The sequence below is a fragment of the Takifugu flavidus genome, chromosome 6 (genome assembly GCF_003711565.1).
Source record: "Takifugu flavidus isolate HTHZ2018 chromosome 6, ASM371156v2, whole genome shotgun sequence".
NCBI lineage: Eukaryota > Metazoa > Chordata > Actinopteri > Tetraodontiformes > Tetraodontidae > Takifugu > Takifugu flavidus.
Window position 1 is genome coordinate 16436374 of NC_079525.1, and position 22473 is coordinate 16458846.

The 22473-nt window shown below is 39.0% G+C and overlaps 1 protein-coding gene across 4 annotated transcripts in view; it reads left to right on the forward strand.

The window, feature by feature from the left end:
* pvrl2l (PVR cell adhesion molecule related 2 like) overlaps positions 1 to 22473 on the forward strand; it is a 198559-nt gene that overhangs the window by 112098 nt on the left and 63988 nt on the right. Inside the window, exon 7 of one of the 4 annotated variants that reach the window (XM_057036966.1) lies at positions 5559 to 8179. The exons of 2 other annotated variants lie outside the window; for them this stretch is intronic. In XM_057036966.1, coding sequence (XP_056892946.1) covers positions 5559 to 6157 — 599 coding nt within the window. In that variant the 3' untranslated portion in view covers positions 6158 to 8179. Of the gene's footprint in view, positions 1 to 3731; positions 4756 to 5558; positions 8180 to 22473 lie in introns of those variants that run through there. One more of the 4 variants, XM_057036970.1, reaches the window with a different exon arrangement.

The following is a 22473-nucleotide window of genomic DNA, read 5'->3' on the forward strand; positions in this document are numbered from 1 at the left end:
TGAGAAAACATACCAGTGGCTGGCAAAGGCCAGACTGAAAGACAGCACAGAGACACTACTCATGGCTGCACAAGAACAGGCCCTGAGCACCAGAGCAATAGAGGCCAGGGTCTACCATACTAGACCAGACCCCAGGTGCAGATTGTGTGGAGATGCCCCTGAGACAGTCCAGCACATCACAGCAGGGTGCAAGATGTTAGCAGGCAAGGCATACATGGAGCGGCATAACCAGGTGGCTGGCATAGTGTACAGGAACATCTGCACTAAGTATGGACTGGAGGTCCCAGGGTCCAGGTGGGAGACACCCCCGAAAGGGCTGGAGAACAAGCAGGCCAAGATGCTGTGGGACTTCCAGATCCAGACTGACAAGATGGTGGTGGCCAACCAGCCTGACATAGTGGTGGTGGATAAACACCAGAAGACAGTGGTGGTGATAGATGTAGCAATCCCGAGTGATAGCAACATCAGGAAGAAGGAACACGAGAAGCTGGAGAAGTACCAAGGGCTGAAGGAGGAGATAGAGAGAATGTGGGGCAACAGTGGTCCCAGTAGTGATTGGGACACTAGGGGCAGTAACACCCAAGCTGAGTAGATGGCTCCAACAGATACCAGGAACCATATCAGAGATCTCTGTCCAGAAGAGTGCAGTCCTAGGAACAGCTAAGATCCTGCACAGAACCCTCAGACTCCCAGGCCTATGGTAGAAGACCCGAGTCTGAAGGAAGGAAGCACCGCCCAAGAGGGCGAGGAAGAGATTTTTATACACACACACACACACACGCACACACATATATAGGGTTTGTTATTGCCTGAGGCTCCTTTTAACCTACCATGATAATATTTAGCCTCCCCCACCTCTCCTGCCATATCTAAGGATTATGAGTCGTTGCCTCCCAGACACACTGCTGCTATTCATGGTGTGGGTAAAATTGTGCCTTTTATTTAATTTATTTTCCTGAACATTTTGCTTGGCTTTGAATAACCAATTGTTGGCACTTTGAAAATGCAGCAATCACAATACCTAGAAGCTGCTTCTGCTACATGTTTGTGAGGACAACTGATAAACACTGATGTATAAAATGTCAAAAAAAAAATCAATATCAATCACCCCTCTTGTGATTACCATCCATAACAAGACTAAAATCTGCTGAGACTATATTAACTATATTAGAGAGACACAATGGGGTTACTGTCATGTTCCTTACTTAAAAACGTGTAATTTGTTGTTGGATTTAAATATCCTGTAAGTGTTGGTAAAGGTATCTACAAGGGTTTGAATAAGATGCAGAAGTGTCTGTCATTAAATTCTCTAAAAAAGAGTCCATTTCCAATGATTGAATACAGAAATTCCTTTTCTGACAGCAGTCCTGTAGTGTGATTCAGCTCTAAATTCTAAGGGTATATGCGGCATCAATTGTACATTTTAAATGTTGTGTCCTCGACAGAAAGCAGCTTTTCATGAGAATTCCCATTGTGAGTCCTTTACAGTTATCACCTCTGGCTTTTAATAGCCATGCTTCCAGGCCCTGAAAAAAAGATGAACTAAAGATTTTGTTTTACATTGTTCTATTTTGCATTCTTCAGAGCATTTTACCCCCCCCCCCCCATCCCATCTCTTTTCACCTTTTCTCCTTATAAATCTTCACATTTAGATTATCCCTACCACAGTGGGTGGAACTGAGTAGAAATGGGTAGTTTTCATGGTCCTGCCTATCTCCCTTCCCCACGTCCTCCACCTAATCTCCCGCATGTACATGACACTAATACAGAGAGTGATATAAGCTCCTGTGCTGCTCTCACTACGCTGCCTAATGCAGGCAGGCTCAGACTGCTACTGTTGATGAGAAATAAGGATGGCAAACACGGGCCTTTTTTTTTTGTTAAATACAGCTTCTCAGCTTTTTTTTTTCCTGTTCTCATGTTTGTGGTGGGGGATTTTTGCTCACAGTATGTTTACTGAAGTGTCAGGCTGTTGGCCGGGATTTGACACTGCTGTTGGTCATGCATCTGGTTCTTTTTTCTAGTTTATGTGGGCATGTTTTTAGCACTTTAAGACACCATTTAGCATTATATAGCATGAGTTCATTTTCATGTTTTCACAACCATGGCTCATTAAGTGTGTATGTCCATGTGTAGGGCATAGCTTTGTGGATTTCATATTCTAATTATGACCTTTTCCCTGAGAACACAGCCTTTTTTATTATTCTGAAAAGACTGAAAATAAATCATAAAATTATAATTATTTCCGGGGGCCTGGCTGCTTTATGCCTGGTGCTGTTGCCTGTTCATTGTTCCCCTGTGCCTCACACCTACTATCTAGTCTTGGTTGACATGAGAAATGGATGAACATGACTATATAACTGATTTTGTTTTGTGCGTAAAAGCCAGTTCATACAAAATTATTGATTTTAAAAACATTTCATTAGCAGAAGAGCAATTATGAACCAGAAATAACTTGCCTCACTTAAAATCACTTAACTCAAAAGTTAGAAAATTAACTGTATAGTTGATTTGATAACTTTTGATTTTGGAAATTTTGATTTTATAAATATTGATTGGAATGTTCTCAAAAGAAGGCTTTTGAATTGTTGTGATTGCTCTTTCCTGTAGCAGAACAAATTTAGGGGTTACCCCAAACCTCGGTGCAATAGATTGAATAAAGTAATATTAGTAAACAGCATAGGAAGTGAAGTGAGCTCTAATACAGAAAGTGTTTTGCTTTGAATATGACAAAAATGCTTTTTGACACTGGTATGGAGCTGGATGATGTGATGTGATTCAGTGCAAATTTGTCATCAACACACTTCAAATTTCATTTTATGAACCTGTTTGATCTTAACACCCTCAATGTGCATCTGAGCTTTATTTTTAAGCTTATTGTTACAAAATGCAATGAATTCTGTTCTGTTTAATTTTATTGAGAACTTGTGGATCTCAGAAAAAGGTCTTATTTGACCAAGGTCTGATGCGATGTCCAAAATTCTTTACATTTCTCATCACACTCCACGATATTTGAGTCATTGGCAAACATGAATTTTATTAGATGTGATGTCTTGAATATATATTGATGTGTAAGATGAATAGCGTTGACCAAGTACTGACCCTTGAGGGACACCCTATACAGTATCCAGACATGATGATTGGGATTCTTCCATCTTTACAAACTGTTTTCTGTTTTTTAAATAACTTCTGACACACTCAGATTCTACTCCCCTGATTCCATAGCATTTCACTTTATTCATTTTAATTTCATGTGGTATGGCGTCAAATGCTTTATTGAGGTCTATGAGCATTCCTACGACTTTTCCTACTACTATTCACCAGACATTATCCCCAATATGGACATCCTATTCTGTCCAATGCTGTTGCCTTCTTAATCATTTTAACCCTAGTACCCCCCTTCCCAGCACTCCAGAAAGCAGAACTAATTTTTGATACCAAACATTACTGAAAAATTAGGTACTCTGGGCATTCCCCTTCCTATAGACACACACATGGGTTTGTAAAAAAAATTAGCTGGCCTTGTGCAGTTCAGCATGACTCCAGTCATAGAATTCCTCCTCTGTCTGAGTCAGACCTGTAAAAAAACAAGTATAAAGAGTTATTCACTTTGATTTAATTATATGTAAGGACCTGCCTTACCTCATATCTCAAAGTACTGTGTTACATTATGAAATTCCGGATAGCTTCCCAGAAAATTAAAATGCCCAATAAACTATGCATACTTCCAGAGAACACACCTAACAAGACAGCAAGTAACTCAGTAACTTGTGATGAGCTGCCGACTCGTTCAGGGGTGGACTCTGCCTTCGACCATATGTGGCTGGGATGGGCTCAGCACCCTTCGTGGTCATTAAAGGGGGTGCTCTCTCCTTCTGCATTTGAGCTGAAAAATTCAGAAGGTTGAATCAGATTTAGAGCATCTTTTATTTTTTTAGTGGAGCAGTAATGTTTGACTTACTGTTATTCTTTTTATATATATTATTTATTGACATTTCCCTGTTACAGTATGCTTGGATATTGTGTGTAACGGTTGATCTATAGTTTGTATGGTATGTGATGTGTAATTATAGTAATTGCATATACTTTGTTTAATTTTTAAAAGATATATGAGATTTTAACAGAAAGGCACACCTACAATATACTTTATATTTTAACTATGGACAAGATGAGCAAATGTTTTTCTTATATACTGTACATATATATTGCAAAATTTAAAAACATTTAAAATAAGGTAATTAATTGTATTTTTTAAAATAATGGTCAGTTATAATGATATAAACAACTGTATTATACTTTTATGATTTACATTTAGTGGAGTATTGGAGTGGAATTGAGATTAAAGCATATTTTAGAGCAGTGCAGATGTGAATGTTTATTTCTTTAAGGCATAATCAGTCAAATGTTGTGGTGGTTGTGGTTGTAGGTTATGTCTGTTCCTAGGTGAGACTTTGTCCTTATTTTAATCTAACCCCTGTGTAACTCTTCCATTTGTTTTTCTGCTGCCTCAGTAACTTAAACAGGATACATTTTAAACTTTGCTCACACCAACATGAAGTACTGTTATAAATGTCAGGTCTATTTGTAGACTGGGGCCATTGGACTTGTGCCAGGCTCGACCATCAAGCTGGATGACTTTAAAAAGTTAAACTTTTTACAATTTCAGTTGCTGGGACCTAAAAACATCATTTTCATCTTCATTGTCAGTAGAAAATGATATTAATAAAAACATATTTGAAGCATTATTTTCCCTAATTCAAGTAACTAGTGTCAGGTTCTTACCAGTCCTTTTAAATGTTTCAGGAATGTTTTTGAAGTCGGATGACCAAAAATAGTCTTAAATAACAGTTGGCTGCAATAATATCAACAGTAATATGCTTAATAAATGCAATACATAACATCTGGGTTTAATGATTTAAATGAAGTACATCAGAAATTTTCAATAACGCCAAGATGACAAAGTATATCGAAAGTATCTGAATGTTGCACAGGTTTTAAGTACAGATTTGTTTCTGTAATTCAAGCACAACAACAATGTGCAGTCATCTTTTTTCTAAGAGATGGAGAAGAAAATGTAATGCTCAACATCTAAAGATGTTCAACGAATAAACATATATATTTATGTGAAATTGGCTGAAAAATGTAAAAAAAATGTGAATAATTCAAAGTAAAGATTTCAATACATTAGTTGTTATGACATTTATTAGAGAGAAGCTTAGAACTTGACTCTGGACTCTTTCATTTCAGTTTACCGCAGTTTGGTTGTGGTGCTGTTATTGCTGGAGAGTTGTGCTTAGAGCAGTATCTGCAGGATATGATGCTGTGAGAAACTGGGAGAGAGCGAGTCCCATTCAGCCTGATCCCAGCATTGAATGACTGTACCTTCACCATCAAATTGCATTTGTCAGAAGATTTTATCACAAAAAGTCACAACACACTTTGCAACACCAGGTAATCATTGCCTCTACGTAAAGAGAGCAAGACAACCTCACAAATAGCCCTCAATTCCTGCATATTTTGTTCTTTTCCTCCACCTATTTCCTTCATCCCCTCTGCAGAAGCCTTGGAAGAGCCATTCAGTGCTGGCGTAGTGGCAGGTGCTGTGATTGGCTCCCTCTTGGCCCTGCTTTTGGTCGTCACACTCGTTGGCATTCTCTTGAGCAGAAGTCAGCAACGGCACGGCTACCCCAGCAGCGGGGACTCCATAGCAACTGGCAGAGATGGCAGTAACGGTGGCGACTATAGCAATAAAGCCCGGCTGCTCTTCAGCGGAGCTGGCAAGAACGGGACTGGCACAAACAACAACGGGCCCATCTACACATATCGGGGGGGCTGTGATGCCACAGGGACACTAATGGGAAAGGCAAGCGAGTACCACTGCCGTCATCTTCCAGATCCACCATCCACACATGATATCCTCCTGAGTTGTGAGCTGTGTGATCCCGAAAGGAAAAAGTTTGACATGGATGAAAGCACAGAGGAAGAGGAGGAGCGATATGACCACTTTGAAGGTAGAAGTGGAAATATCCTTCCACCAACTTATCGCGTCCATAGAGGCCATAGTGTCGGAGAAGAGAAAATGGACGCATACCTTGACGATGACATGGAGTCTCAAAAAGATGGCTCAGTCATATCCCGGACTGCTATTTACGTGTGAGGACACAGCTGGTTAAAGGAATGGTGAGCGTGGGAAAACAAATAGAAGAGGTGTGGTGGTGGAAGAGGGAACATTCGAGAAAATCCAAAATCCATCCAATCCAAATTCATCAAAATCACTTGCATCACCTACATTATACCTGCTTAACCTCCACCGAGAAAACAGAGATGGCATCTTCTCAAATGACACTGGCTGTACAGTTTTATAGATTATAAAAAGTAAAAATAAAGCAAAGGCAACCAATGGAACACGTGATGATTGTGGTGCACTGTAGCTAAATATGTGACATCGTCTGACAAGTGTGACTGATTTCCAATGGTGTCAGCCAAATATAACAAAACAGCCAAATAATGACAGCATTTTAACAAAAAAATCTGTTTTGGACCTATTTTTTCCAACTATAGCATCATCAAACACAATAAAACATGAAAGCAAAAGTATAGCATGTATATTATTCTGTACTGGGACCAACATTGGAACTGTTTTGAAATTTTGTGTGATTATATAGTAATTTATTCAGATTTGTGGTTTCAGTTTTACTTGGATGAGGTGTAGCTTGAGGCTACTTTATTTCATACATTAACAGACCTAGGTTTTATTTTTTATTTATTTAATATTAGACTATTCTTTTAATAAAAGCAAATTAATTAGTTTCCACAAATCATTGAAGCGCTATAAATCTCTGTAGTTTGAGTGTGTTTTTTTACCTTGATCCTCAGTCTCCTATAAGTAGTATCGATGAAACAGACTGAAGAGGTTCTTACATCTGCCTTATATTTTAAAGCTTTCCAGAAAACAAGTTCCATGACCAGGATAACTTTAAAATGAATAGTGAGAGATTGCCTTCCTGCTTCCCATCAACAAAAATCAAATGTTATCCACACGAGGAAGTCAACGTGATGTTTTGAATGGAACTGCTTATGGCATAAGGACCACCTCGCCTGAACTGCTTCAACATCTTGAATATAAAGATGTTTTTTCCCTGAAGAACATGTAGTGGGGGTTGGCTCAGGCCTAAAAGTATCCCACGCCATCCTGTGTCACTTCTTGCTAAAGTGTAGATCACTCAGCTGAGTAACTTCGCAGTCTTGTCAATATGTGCTAATGTGTGGCTGGCTGTGGCGTTAATGATGTGCTGCATCTATATATTTGGGCATCGTTTCACTATAGCGCAGTTGCTGTTGTTGCTTTTTGACGTTGTTGCTGTTGTTACTGTTGTGTAATGATGTTGATCTCACTGAGGAAAAGATGCATGGAGAGCTGTGGGCCTTTAACGCAGTATCACATTGGGCTGGTAACGGCTCATTTAATGTGCTTTTCTTTGTAAGTTTTAACTATAATTTCTTGCAGTTTCCTTGTCTTTTCACCAAATTTTTTTGCAACTTTGTCTGTCCTACATTGATGTATCTTATCTTTCCTTTTGATCCCGCTTGTCTTTATTTACATAATGGGCAGCTTAGACAAGTACAGCAATGACTGTGTACAGGAACAAAGGGATAAATCGCATTTATATTCCAATCTGGGTCGCATTCACTGAAGCAAAATACTTGTGGGCTTTGTTAGAGACTGTTGTATTTCATTACAGTCATTTTCTGTCGTACGGAAAAAAATTTAGGCAGTGGCCTGGATTATTTCATGTACGGTGGACAGATGACAGGTTTAAACGGAGGATCTGAAACCAGAAATAAACTCCCAAATCTCCAAAATCAAGTGTCGTAACCTGCAAAACTACAAATTTAGCTTAAGGGTGGCACATATCATATCATTTAACATACATTTACTCATGAGAAAATGTGGAAAAAAGATTTTTTGTTTCTTCCATTAAGAACCAAGACAGATCTGCCTTACATATTGTGCTATTTCCATACCATTACATTTTTTTTTTAAATTGATGTTTTTAAAATTTATCAGTTATTTTTGTATGTTATGATGGTTGTAAGGTGACATATATGTACTATTTGGAGGGAAACATGGTCCCTACAAACATGGAATATCTGTTTAATAAAATCAAATCAAATCAAATCAATCTTTATTTCTATAGCGTCTTATAGAATCAAAATTGTTTCAAGGCACTTTCCAGAAACCCAGGGCCTAACCCCAGAGAAGCAACAGTGGCAAGGAAAAACTCCCCTTTAACAGGAAGAAACCAACCTCCTGCTGATGGCCGGCTGGGTAAAGAGAGAGGAGAGAAGAAGGAGAGGAGAGGGAGAGGAGAGGAGAAGGAGAAGGAGGGTGAAGAGGAGAGGGAGAGGGGAGGAGAAGGAGAGGGAGGAGGAGAGGAGAGGCACAGAGCACAGAAACACACACAAAAATACACTATTTATACAGCGGGGCCGGAGGTCATCATGCAGCTCCGAAGGCGGCGATACCTGTAAATAAATAGAGGGGGGGGGGGGGAAAACTACACAGGAATCATCATAACTAGTCTGCTTGATGAGGAGGAGGAAAGGAGAGGAGAGGAAACCATGACCCAGTGGGGTGACAGAGGCCTGTCAGGTGATCATGTTTCCGGACCCCGGCAGCCTCGGCCTATAGCAGCATAGCTAAGATGTGACCTAACGATTAGACGACCCCCTAAGTATGATAATTTGTCTATCTATGATAGTAACTGGAACTACAGAATTAACAACAATAAGCTTTTTCAAAGAGGTAGGTTTTAAGTCTGATGGAGTAGCGATGGAGTCAGCCTCCCGTACCTGGACAAAAATAAAACAGCTTCATTTTCCAGCTATTTACTGTGTTTGGTGTTGTGGCTTAACATATACATTTGATCTGTATATTAATATTTGTCGGGGGGGGGGGGGGGGTTGCACTTTTGTAGCTTAAGTATTTCATCTAAATGTAAAAATGAAGTGAAAAGTGAAGTACCCAATTTCCCTTTTCCATGTCTATATCTATCAAAACCTCACAAGGTGCCCTTATATGAGAAGATCTATATTTGATTATTAGAAAATATCTTGTTGGACATTGTGACCATTTTACCAAAAACAAATCCATCAAGCTTGTTGAAAAAGAAATTATTATAGTTATTGTTACAATTACTATTGTTCATAATAACCACAATAAATTATCCAAATTGTGATATGATATAGCAATATTTTATAAAAAATTGTATATAGTAGGTTGTATTATCATGAAAGCCCACTGGTTTTGATTTTGCCTGTGATCTCTGGAAGATCACAGTCCCTCCAGAAACACAGAACATCAAGAAAAATCTATGAGCTTGGCCCATTAACATTTCTGACAATTTCATCAAAATCCATTAACATTTTTGAGTTATTTAGCTGACAAATGGCAGTGTTAATTATGGCCCCCCATTATGCCCCCTATGTTTCATCTGTCTTGATTACATTTACTCTATATTGGGGAATGGTATGTTCCAGTAATTCTTTCACCAATGGAATTTCAGTCAGCTATATTCACAAATTTGGCTCCTAATTAGTCCCAGAGTCATATACAATGCAGGCATGCTTCATAGGAAAATCTATCAAGCAAAACTTTGTTTTTTGCACAGCTCATTTTCAATAAAAAAAATCTTCACGAAATAATTATCCACTGTGGAACAGTCATTAATTGTGCTGGGGTCTATAAATACAATGAAGTTACAGATACATTATGCATTTTATATAATACATAAGATACATTTTTCACATCATAAAGCAACAGAGTTGGAATAACAACAGTCAACACATTTCTGCCTATCCCAGTGCTCCCAAAACTTTTTTCCAGCGCCCTCCTTTGCACATTATTATATTCCGCTCTCACTCACTGTCAACCACAGCTCTGAAATACACTCTGCTTGAATTTGTTGTTTTGCATATCTCCAGTCTTTTTTATAATGCTGTAAGCTTGCCTTGTGCTGTGGATTTTTTGCTTATAATTGGTACTCTCCTCACAAACGTGACCACGCAAGCAGTGAAAACGTGTTTGTGTAATGCTTACATTTTTGAACAGCCCTCATTGGGGTCTTTAAGATGATCTTTGAAAAATTAGCAACATCTGCTGTACATGACTTGATAGTGGAATCCTCCACTCATAACGCTGGGGTTCTGTTTGAAAACTGCTGCCAAAGAGCCAAGGGACCCTGGGTTCACAAAGAGCTTGGGCCTTTCCCTTGTGGTATTTCCATTTTCTTCATATTTTTCTTTGAAATGAATAGCCTATCATCTCGTATCTATATGTTGTACAGCCGATAACAGCAAAAATACACCTTGAAACCACTGGAAACTACTGAAATTTGGAGAAACTCAATCTCACAAATAACAGTGTCGATTTAATATCCTTTGACCTCGTTGGAGTGTACTGGAATTAGTGAGAGAATGATTTGTCAGTAGACTAAAGTGGACAGAGTGCATGCACTTGAGGGGAAGTCAATTTAGGGATTTACAGCAGAGTCTTGAGACAAAGGAGGAGGTGGGAACAAAGCCCCAGAGAGGTCTGGAGACTCATTTCCATCCAACACAACTGACAAGACTGTTTAACCTGTCCAATTAGTGAGGCAAACCAGCCGTCCCGTTACGTTGATCTCAAATATCAATCACTTTCTTTTAATTTCCAGCAGCACTCTGGGGACCTGATCAGTGGGGCAGATGTGTAGGTTTTCTCCGCCATCTTAGCCCTCTCTCGTAGCTTCAATTTTAGAACCTACTACAAACCGTTCCCTCTGTTTAATTCAGCAGAAAGTCCTAAACAGCCAAGCTTTCGCCACAACAGTCAAGATTTTAGAAGAAGTGGGTGAAATTTCCACCTTCTCAAAAAATCAGTTCAAAGATGTTTCATTGAGTTTTGGTGTCAGTTAAATCAAAGCACAAATACCTCGCTTTCCTAATTATTGGCTTTTTATGTGTTTTCCCATGTTCATATCAAGGTCTGCACTGATTAAATATTCCTTTCGCGTGGTTTTTGCCACATGTATCATTCTAGAGGTAAATGTTTTTCTTGCTGAATCGGATGACCTTTCTGAACTTTCATTGCTGGCTTGGACAGATGGTTTTCTTTTTCTTGCATGAATTTTTTTATTAGTTTGATTGAAAAGAAATGTAAATGGCTCTTTCGAAAAGAGGTTTCTTGATGTAAAGAAAATTTGCTTCTTTCCCTTCTTGGACTCCAGGACTGTCTCTTCTGCTTAGCATTAGGAGCTGAAATGAGATAACTTAATTAGATATCATCTTTAATACAAACAAACTAATTTAACCTTGATTAAGTTTGGACAATTAACCCTTCAAAGCCACTGTTTAAAGATTATTTAATCTTTTTAGCATTTGCCAGATGTCTGTTCATCGGGAAAGGCCAGATTTGAGTTTGTAGAATATGGACCATCCAGTCACCCTAGTTTATCCTACAAAGTTTTCACTATTTAGTCCAGAGGTGTCAAACTCAAATATCCAGTGGGCCAAAATTCAAAACTGGGACAAAGTCATGGGCCAACATTGATATTTATTAAAAGAAATCTTCCTCCAGCTACAACACGGAACCCTTTGATATGGAAACCCAAAGTAGTCTTGCTCAACAACTGAACATGGAACAAGCAAAGCTTAACACAATACAATATATAATTTATTATTGCACACATCGAAATTCAAATGAAAAAAACACATCACTGGCATTCATTTCTTTTCTTTTAAATTTCAACAGTAATATTTTGCCATTGTAAGTTTGCCTTTTCATTTCTTCTACTTTCTGGCACTTTTGAGTCATTTCAAGGCACTTGTGCTTGTCTTGGTGTTGTGTTTTATAGTGTCATCTGTTGTTGTTCTCCTTGTAATGCACATTGGCTCCACATACAAGGCTGACAGGTCCGTCTTTTGCATATCTAAATAGATATTCTGCCTCCTACCTGTTCAGAAAGGTCTTATTTTCTGCCTTTCCTTAAATCATTTTTCAGAAGGGTAGTGCCAGAATTAGCATTAGCATATAAGGTCGCTATGACTACTTCCTCTTTCGTGGTGGTTGGCAAGCCACAAATTGGTGCATTACCACCACCAACTGATGTGGAGTATTGATTTTCACACCAAAACAGCAGTAGAGCATTCTGGTACTTGTAGTATTACCACATGCACTTTAATAATACTGGCAGGCCTGCTCTAATAGTCAATTGGCATGGCTTAACAGGCCAAATATAAATACATTGTGGGCCAAATTTGGCCCACGGGCCAGAGTTTGACACCTATGATTTAGTGCCTCAAACAGGTAAATTGTTGAACGGATATGGAATATTGAACATTTGTTTATTCAGTAAATTAAATGAGGGAAAAGAAAATAAGAGCATTTGGTCCTCACAAATGATTTCAAGCAGAAAAGAAGCCATCATTTTTAAAGTTTGATAGTTTCTAAATCAGTCTCAGACTTCAGGCCTTCACTTGTTTGTTTTAATTGTAATTTCAGTTGTGTATCCACATGTCTATATCTATCTTCATGACGATTGTCAAACATATCTCCTTTCTTAGCCCTTTACTCTAACCAATAAATTGTAATAAATTCTTTTACTACCATCTGTTCCCCGTATAGGTCACCGCAGTGAAGTATCTTTGTCCATGTTACTCTTCCTTTGCATCTTCTTCTCTTGCAAAACTTAAGTTCTTGTTGTTTTTCACTACATCCAGAAATCTCCTTTTTGCACTTCCTTTCAGCCTCCTGCCTGGAAGTTCCGCCTTTATCATGCTTCTACTCTTCTCCTCTGGAGATGTCCAAATCATCTCAGTCTGGCCTTCCTTGCTTTATTTTCAAAATCACAACTAAATGCTTTAACTTGACCTTGACCTAAACTCAAATCTAACCTTTTCCTTAAAGTAAGTTTGTAAACCTTATCCAGCCCTTCCATGTTGTTTGGGACATCACTGTTGTCCTCAGGTCCCAAAAATGTCCAGACTTTTCTGCATTTTCTTATCCTAACTATATACACAGGTCCTAATGTGTTTCCTCACTAATCTCATAATTACAACTTACTGATAGGAAATTAAAGTTGTACATTTTAATACGCCTTTTACACACTAACCAAAAATATGTGGATGATTTGCAGAGGGATTTCTGGTCACTCATATACACTTCAAAACAATATGGATACCAGGATATTGTACTCAACAAGATAAGTAGATGTTCTTTCATGAGGAATTTGTCCGCAATTATCAAGTGGAAAGATATTGGGTAAACTAATAGCTAGAATGACAAATCAGGAGCTTGTATACTGTAAGACCTTGTTTACATATAGTATAAAGTATAAAAGAATATAGATGACATTCAAAAACATTATAGTCTGTTTTGAATGAAGCCATATCAAATTGTTGTTTTTCAAGTCACCGTCTTCTACATAGCGACAATAGCTAACAGTAGCTAACATTATTCTCACTAAACTGTGTGTTTCTGTGTGATCATAGTATTAAATGTACTAGAAAGGTAGGATTTGTGAGACAGATGCTTGTTGGATCTCTCATAAACACACTCTCTTTTTGGATGAAACTTAAAGTTTTCTTCATGGGAAAAGACTGGGATCCATCCCAGGGTATTAAGCGGCTAACACTGCAGCCTGGGATGTAAGCCTTAGGCATGAAATTTCTGGTACATACAGTATATACAGTAGGTTCTCCCTTTCTTAAAATTTAAATTTCCTTCCTCACGCTGGATCATCTGAATCCATTTTTCTCCAACATGCTGTCAACTAGGAAAGAATGAAAAGACAGATATGGCTTTTGGATTTTGGGAAGAACAAGAACATCACGGTACACTAAAAAAACTTCTATTTCTTACTTCCAACATTCTCCATAGAATGTCGGGTCAAAAAATGTGTAAGAGTGTCAAAGGTCAATTTAATGGAAACATTATTATCCTTTTAAGGTGGTACGACCTAATGCATAAGTATGGACTTGTGAAATTGGATGAATTTATGTTATCAGTGCATTAGTTATAAGATAGATTTAACTCGCTAAAGCTATGAAACTTGAATAAATACATTTTAATAAAAATATGTTCATATGAGCTAATGTGAAAGTCATAAAAGTGTGTAGTGTTTATACAAGCAGATGATTGACTGTGTCACATATGTTTTCTACAATGATTATAGCAAAAGAAAAAAAATCATCAATATTTAGACATAAATGCGTTGGAAGTATGTCAAAGTACAAAGCTGATTGTATCTGTATCACTTCACATATACAAATATGCACAGACAGACAACACATATATGGACAAAACACCCACGGGTGTGTTTTGAAAATTGAAACATATACATATGATATATATATAATATACACAAAATGTTTAAATTCAGTTGCCAGTTAACAGACTGGTAGAATGATGGTCACAGTACTCCATGGTGATCAGAGCCCAGCTTTTAGTCAGCCCCCTCAACTGGGGAAAAATAATGTGAGGGTAAATAATATGATCAGTTTTAGTTGATTCTTTATGTTTTTTGTTATTTTTAAATTAAAATTTGAAACAAATTGAAAGGGATTAGTATGATCAGGAAAGGGTTCAGTCGAGGAGAAGCTGAAGCAAACATGTGGTTCTATCTTCTTTACAGGTATGCTGAACCCAGAAGTATCTTACACATTACTATTTTTTAGACATGGATACAGAATGTATTCATCCTTTTCTGCAAATGTGTACAGTTGTGCATCATATGAAAACACCCTCTTCACTTTATACTTCACTTTAAGAGAGTTTGACAACTGCACGTTTCCACTCCTGCAGGCTGAAGCGGAGACATCATGAAGCAAACACAGCCACAAATCCATTCACACATGGGCGTCATCTTCACACTCATTGCTCATCTCATGATTTTATGCACAATGACTCCAAGATGAGAAAAGAGACACACACTCGGAGAACGACTCGTAAATACATTTACGTCACTATGGGAGACAGAGTCAGTTGGTTTCCTCCAGCAGATAGACCAACCAACTCATAGCTTTAACCACACCCTAGATCTAGTCCTGATTTATGGTGTTGAGGTAGAACATGTGTCAGTGTTCCCTCAGAACCCACTCCTGTCAGACCATTCTTTGATCACTTTTACATTTATGATTAAGGATTCTTCTATGCTCAGAACAAAGTCTTACTATAGCAGATGTCTTTCAGATAATGCTGTAGCTAAGTTTAAGGAAGTGATCCCTGTGCTAATCCCAGGACCACTGTGCGTTTCCCCAGGGATCAATCACTATAATCTTAGCCCTGCTGAGGTTGACTCTGTTGCTGAAGGTTCAGCAACCTCACTGAGAATCACACTTGATTCTGTTGCCCCCCTGAAAAAGAAAATAGTAAATCAGAGGAGGTGTGCCCCCTGGTATAATTCACATATCAGGACCCTCAAGCAGAAAGTGCGAAGACTGGAAAGGAAGTGGCATTCTTGTAAAATAGACAGCTATCATGTAGCCTGGAAAGACTGTCTATTAGGTTACAAAAAGGCCCTTCGCAAGTCTTTGCAGGTTTCATTGAGAACAGAACATTCCGAAGTGAGTTTCCCCCTAAAAAGAAATATTAGATTTTTTTCACATCCTTCTTCAAGTTATGACTCAAACTTGTGTTATGTTCATATAGGGTGAGTGAGGCTGTCTTAAGAAGCTATGACACAAGGGTTGTATAAATGTGATTTATTTGTGATTTATGTAATTCATTTATAATTCAATTAATGGTATCATTGCCCATTTTTAGTACTTTCAGGTTTAACAGTCAAGTGTAGACAACATCCGCCATTATAATGTCAATTATTAAGCTATATCCCAAGGTTGCTCACTTTACAGGTCTTCAGGTTAAGTGCTGCTGTCCTCCGTGGATTTTTTCCACAGATTCCTACCTCAAAGGCAATGCTGTGCATCACGTTCTGCATTAGAGATGCTTTAAGTGCTTCCCCTTTCGTCTCTCTCAGCTTGTGTCTTTCTGTACTTCTAATTATTCCTCACATTTCTCTCCCCTCTCTCCTTTTCCCATATAAAATAATCTTATCTTTTATGCCACCGTCATGCCTACTCGATCACATTAATGAGAACGTGATTCCCAAGCTATGCCCTCCCTACTTTTTGTAATTTTCTTCAGATGAAAAGAGGGCCTCTTTGTGTAGTTTAAATATCCTTTTGGAGTTTTTCTTGTGGAAACTGAGCTGCCACAAAATTACAGTCTGCATAGCGTATGAAACAGACAAAACATTTCGGCAGTAACTGTTTGTTTACCTTACTATCATTTTAAAACTTACCACAAATAAAGCTAAAAAACCCAACTGATATGAACTGACAAGGATTCCATTGCAGAACCAGGACTTTATTTAGCTGAGAGTAATTACAAGGTGATCAGACAGATCTAACTAATATAAACTAGCACAAACACATGAGGGTTGATGAACATAAGATGTGAGAACTCAGGACTGCTTATCAAAGACAATCTGGCACACAAGAGATTGGAGAGTGAGTTTAAAAACAAAGGTAGGAACATGCCAATCAGACACATGGAGTCAGATGGAGGACAGACAACACACACAACAGAATTGTCTAACATTGACACGGTGTGGTGGGATCCACTAACAACACAGCAGTTCTGGACAGTTTTAACAAATGGCTTTATTAAATACTTCAATCAATCAGTCTTTATTTATATAGCTTCTTTTACAATCAGAATTGTTTCAAGGCACTTTACAGAATCCCAGGGCCTAACCCCAGACAAGCAACAGTGGCAAGGAAAAAAACCCCTTTAACAGGAAGAAACCTGGGACCAGGACCAGGCTCATGTAGGGGGACCCTCCTGCTGATGGCCAGCTGGGTAGAGAGAGAGGAGAAGGGGGAGGACAGGTAGAGGATAGAATAGGTAGGAGAGGAGAAGAGAAGAGGACAGGAGAGGGGTAGAGGAGAGGAGAGGTAGAGGGAAGGGGAGGGGAGGTAGAGGAGAGGAGAGGAGAGCATAGAAATACATACAAAATGCATTATATTGAATTAAATAGAATTGAATAAGCTGCCGGTTGAGTGGGTCAGCAGGGTCGGAGGTCAGTATACAGCTCTGAAGGCGGCGATACCTATAAATGGATAGAGAAGGGGGGGGAGCAGAAAAACTACACAGGAAATAGCATTACTAGTCTACTTGATGAGGAGAGGAGAGGAGGGAAGAGGAAACCATGACCCAGTGGGGTGACAGAGGCCTGTCAGGTGATCATGTTTCTAGACCCCGGCAGCCTTGGCCTATAGCAGTATAGCTAAGATGTTAACCTAATGATTAGACGACCCCCTAAGTATGATAATTTGTCTGTCTATGATAATAACTGGAACTACAGAATTAGTAACAATAAGTTTTTTCAAAGAGGTAGGTTTTAAGCCTAATCTTAAAAGTAGCGATGGAGTCAGCCTCCCGTACCTGGACAGGGAGCTGGTTCCATAGCAGGGGGGCCTGGTAGCTAAATGCTCGGCCCCCCATTCTACCCCTAGAAACTCTGGGAACCACAAGTAGACCAGCATTCTGAGAGTGGAGCGGTCTATTGGGCTGATAAGGTATCACTAGCTCCTCCACGTAAGATGGAGCTAGGCCTCTGAGGACCTTGTAGGTCAAAAGAAGGGTTTTAAAAATTATTCTAAATTAAATGGGCAGCCAAAGAAGAGACGCCAGTACAGGAGTTATGTGATCTCTTTTGTCAATACCTGTCAGAACTCTAGCTGCAGCATTTTGGATAAGCTGGAGGCTTCTTGAAGAGGAGTTTGGACACCCTGATAATATAGAATTACAATAGTCCAGCCTGGAAGTAACAAATGCATGGACTAACTTTTCAGCATCATGGTGGGTCAGTAGTTTTCTAATCCTTGTGATGTTCCTCAGGTGAAAAAAGGTACTTCTAGAGACTAATTTAATGTGTGAGTTGAAGGAGAGATTTTGATCAAAAGTTACTCCTAGATTCCTCACAGAGAGACTAGATGTTAATGAGATACCATCTAGAGTGATCATGTGATCTAATCTATCCCTGAGAAGTTCAGGACCAAACACCATGACCTCAGTTTTTCCTGAGTTAAGGAGGAGGAAATTTGAAGACATCCAGGACTTTGTCTTTAAGACAGGTCTAAAGCTTCACTAACTTCTGAACTTCACGCTATTTGCACTGATTACATCTGTTACAATAATTGCACTATTTACATCTGTTATTTGCACTATTTACATCTGTTATTTGCACTACCCACATCCGGTTATTTGCACTGCTTTCCATACTTTGCACATTTTTACCATGTTTTATCATTATTGTATAGTTAAAACATTTACATAGTTAAAAACTGCATAAATAACCTCTATTGATTCCCGTAGGATATTCAGCACCATAGTTACAGCCTGTATATATATTTATCTTGGTTGCAAAGACTTTTATATACCCTTTACATATCTGTGAACTCTGTAAATACAAACATATAGATTGATATCATAAACATATATCATTGTGTGTATATATTGTATATATCCATCACAGTTTTATTCGCACTTCTGGTTAGATGCTAACTGCATTTCGTTGCCTTGTACTTGTGACATGTGTAATGACAATAAAGTTGAATCTAATCTAAATCTAATCTAAAGCAGTGCTGCTCTGAATGTACAGACCAGTGAGGAAAAGATAAACCACTACTATTTTGCTAAATCCAAATAACCTGTCACTAAAGAACAATTGATCTGGTCCAGGACAGAACTGCCTATCAATGGTAAAACATCGTTCAACAGGTTTGTTGGGATGGGATCTAAAAGACACGTGGTGGTCTTGGATTTCTGAATTAGCGAAGACACCTCAGAAAAATATATAGGGCTGAAGGAGTTTAAGGACTCGTTGGAGAACCTGTATGTTCCCACAGTCAGCACATCTGGTGATGGTCCAGTTGTTGGGATGGCCTGGTTAGCCTTTCCTCTGGTGGCTAGAACTTTATCAGTGAAGAAGCTCATAAAGTCTTCACCACTAGGGGAAGAAGGGATACGTGGCTCTAAAACACTGTGACTCTTGGTTAATTTGGCCACAGTGCTGAAAAGAAACCTGGGGTTGTTCTTATTTTCCTCAAATAAGAAGAAAAATAAGCTGTTTTAGCCTTAAGGAGGGCCTTTTTGTAAACTAACAGACTGTCTTTCCAGGCTGCATGATAGCTATCTATTTTATAAGAATGGCTCTTCCTTTCTAGTCTGCGCACTTTCTGCTTGAGGGTCTTGATATGTGAATTATACCAGGGGGCACACCTCCTCTGATTTACTATTTTCTTTTTCAGGGGGGCAACAGAATCAAGCGTGATTCTCAGTGAGGTTGCTGCACCTTCAGCAATAGAGTCAACCTCAGCAGGGCTAAGATTATAATGATTGATCCCTGGGGAAACGCACAGTGGTCCTGGGATTAGCACAGGGATCACTTCCTTAAACTTAGCTACAGCATTATCTGAAAGACATCTGCTATAGTAAGACTGTGCTCTGAGCATAGAAGAATCCTTAATCATAAATGTGAAAGTGATCAAAGAATGGTCTGACAGGAGTGGGTTCTGAGGGAACACTGACACATGTTCTACCTCAACACCATAAGTCAGAACTAGATCTAGGGTGTGGTTGAAGCTATGAGTTGGTTGGTTTATCTGCTGGAGGAAACCAACTGACTCAAGTAATGAAATGAAGCCATTTCTAAAGCTGTCATTTACAACGTCTACATGGATATTAAAGTCTCCAATGATAATGACTTTGTCCGTTCTGAGGATCCAAGTCAGATCAAATCAAATCAGACCAAATCAGAGAACTCAGATAGGAACTCTGAATGTGGCCCAGTAGGGGGCCGACATACAACTACAAACAAAAGTGGTTTTTCTGCCAAGAGTCAGGCTTTCAAATGAACTGGAACCATATTTTGGTCTAGGATTAATTAATAACTTGGAGTGAGGCCACCTGGTTTTCGGGGCACCACCGTGACAACCAGTGACGAAGCGATGACATGCGGCTTAACATTTCATTGCTGGCCAGATTGGGGAGGGGACCAGAGAATGCTACAGAGTCCGACATCGTTTTTGCGCAGCTGCACACCGACTCTATGTTAATTTTGGTGACCTCCAACTGACGAAGCCGGGTGTCGTTTGCTCCGACATGAATAATAACTTTACCAAATTTACGTTTACGTCTCGCCAGCAGCTTTAAATTGGCTTCTATGTCGCCCGCTAATCATCAAACAATGGTAGCAAAATTCCCACTAACAGAAGTAATCCCAGTAATCCCTTTCTGTTCCTCATCTGGTCTATTTGAGTTTGCCTTGCCTCACAGCAACAGCGATGCCTTTGTCTTAAAAAGTCGGATCTGTGGTCTATAAAAAGACTACTCATTGTTTATCAGTGAATTTCTGGAACTCGCCAGAAATCACTGTAGTAAACATTGGAAAGCAGCATGCAAGGCAGCAATACAAAGTCAGTGCAGAGTCAATGATTTTTGAGCTCTTGAAAAAGCTCTCAAAGACACAGCTTTTCAGTCTCTCCATAGCTCAGTTGGTAGTTGCAGTTGTACTTGGTAGTTTATGACTGCAAAGTAGTATTTTATTGACATAGGTCTTACCTGATTGTGTAAGTTGATTTGGACAAAAGTGTCAGAACCTAAAATGGAATCTAAACATAAATTCCCGTGTCAGTCCAGATGTGCTGCCGATGCACTGCCGATCGGAGCCAGAACCAATAGAAATCGGGGACTTGTTCAGGCTCATTTGACCCGGGACTCAGTGCTGATTATACTCACTCCCACTAACAAAAAAGGCAAAGAGTGGTGGGTGTTAGCGGTACTGGTTTGCGGTATAGTATTCTGGAGCTGTAATACAGAAAATGTGATCTTTTCAAATGGTCTTGGGTGTTGCATTGAACTTGAATTATGCCAAACTCATCTCATCTTCCTCTTTGATTTTCGAGAGCTAATCAGAATCAGGTGCCAATGAAGGGTTTCCATTTCTGTAGTATCAACCTTAATGCTAATGAATATCTAACCAAATACTACGAATTATCCTTTAATTTCACTGTTATTTGGCTGCTATAATCATCAATCTTAGCCAGATTAGCAGCCTGTCACATTATCATTATGGAGCTTGCACTGAAAGCATTTAAGATAAGATAAACTTTATTGATCCCATCGGGGAAATTCACGTGTTACAGAGGTAGCCCATGGTGTACAGTACAGTATAGTACTAAAAGAAAAAAGGAAAAAACTTATGTACATTACTATGTACATTATACATTATATACAGAAAGGGGGTGTCCATAATTGATGTCAGCTTGGCCAACATCCTCCTCTCACCCCCCTCATCAATGGAGTCCAGAGAGCAGTCCAGGAGGGAGCCAGCCCTTCTGACCAGTTTAAGTCTATTCCTGTCCCTCTCTGAGTTTCCACAGCTCCAGCAGACCACAGCGTAGAAGATCACTGATGCCACCACAGAGTCATAAAAAGTCCTAAGCAGTGTCTTGCACATTCCAAAGGACCTCAGTCTCCTCAGTAGATGGAGACGACTTTGGCCCTTCTTGCCATTCTTGCCTTTGCCATGGGTGAATATTAATAGTGATTCTGCATTCATATAATTTACAATAAAAACCATAAATAGTGATCACTCATTCTCTGGATCATATTGGGGGAAAAAACTGAAAACAGAATTATTTTAATTAAGAGTTTAAAGAGTAAGTCTGCAGTAAACTGAGCTGAGTGGGCTGCAGCAGACTTCAGCACATATTAAATATATATATTTGCATGGCCTAACATTTGTCTCCATAGCTAACTGAATATTTTCTGTGTGAATCAATCATTTGACTTTCTCCAAAGGCATTACCTCACATGGTTTTCCAATTTTTCTTGGATAGATTTATTCCTTTCATATCTTTCTTGCCTCAGTCATTTTTTTCATATCTACGCATTATAGTGAGGCAGATTTATATAGAAATGGGCCCTGAGTTTACTGTGAGCAGGCTCTGATTCGGTGAGTGGCATTGATGCAGCGGTAAACAATGGAAAATATGGTCTTGAAATACAGTAATGGCCTGATGGCAGGAAAAGGTAGTTATAGTTTCAGAGAAGGAATGACAGAACTTTTTATTCAACAGACATTAGTCTTTGCACAAATAAAGCAGTTAAGGTATAAAGTGATCCCTGAATTGTTTTATGCATTGTACATTTGTATAACTAAGCAATGAAAGATGAGACAGTTCGGGCAGAAAACTTTCTGAACCATGGAAATTATTAACTCCCACATGAGATCATGATGACCATAGATCTGTCTTTCTTGCCAAGCAAAATATATCGATTGCTGAGAAGACAGAGGTCCTAGGGACAAACGAACACGCAGCAGAATGTTAATCACAAATGACCAGAGTCAATCATCAAGGGGAAGG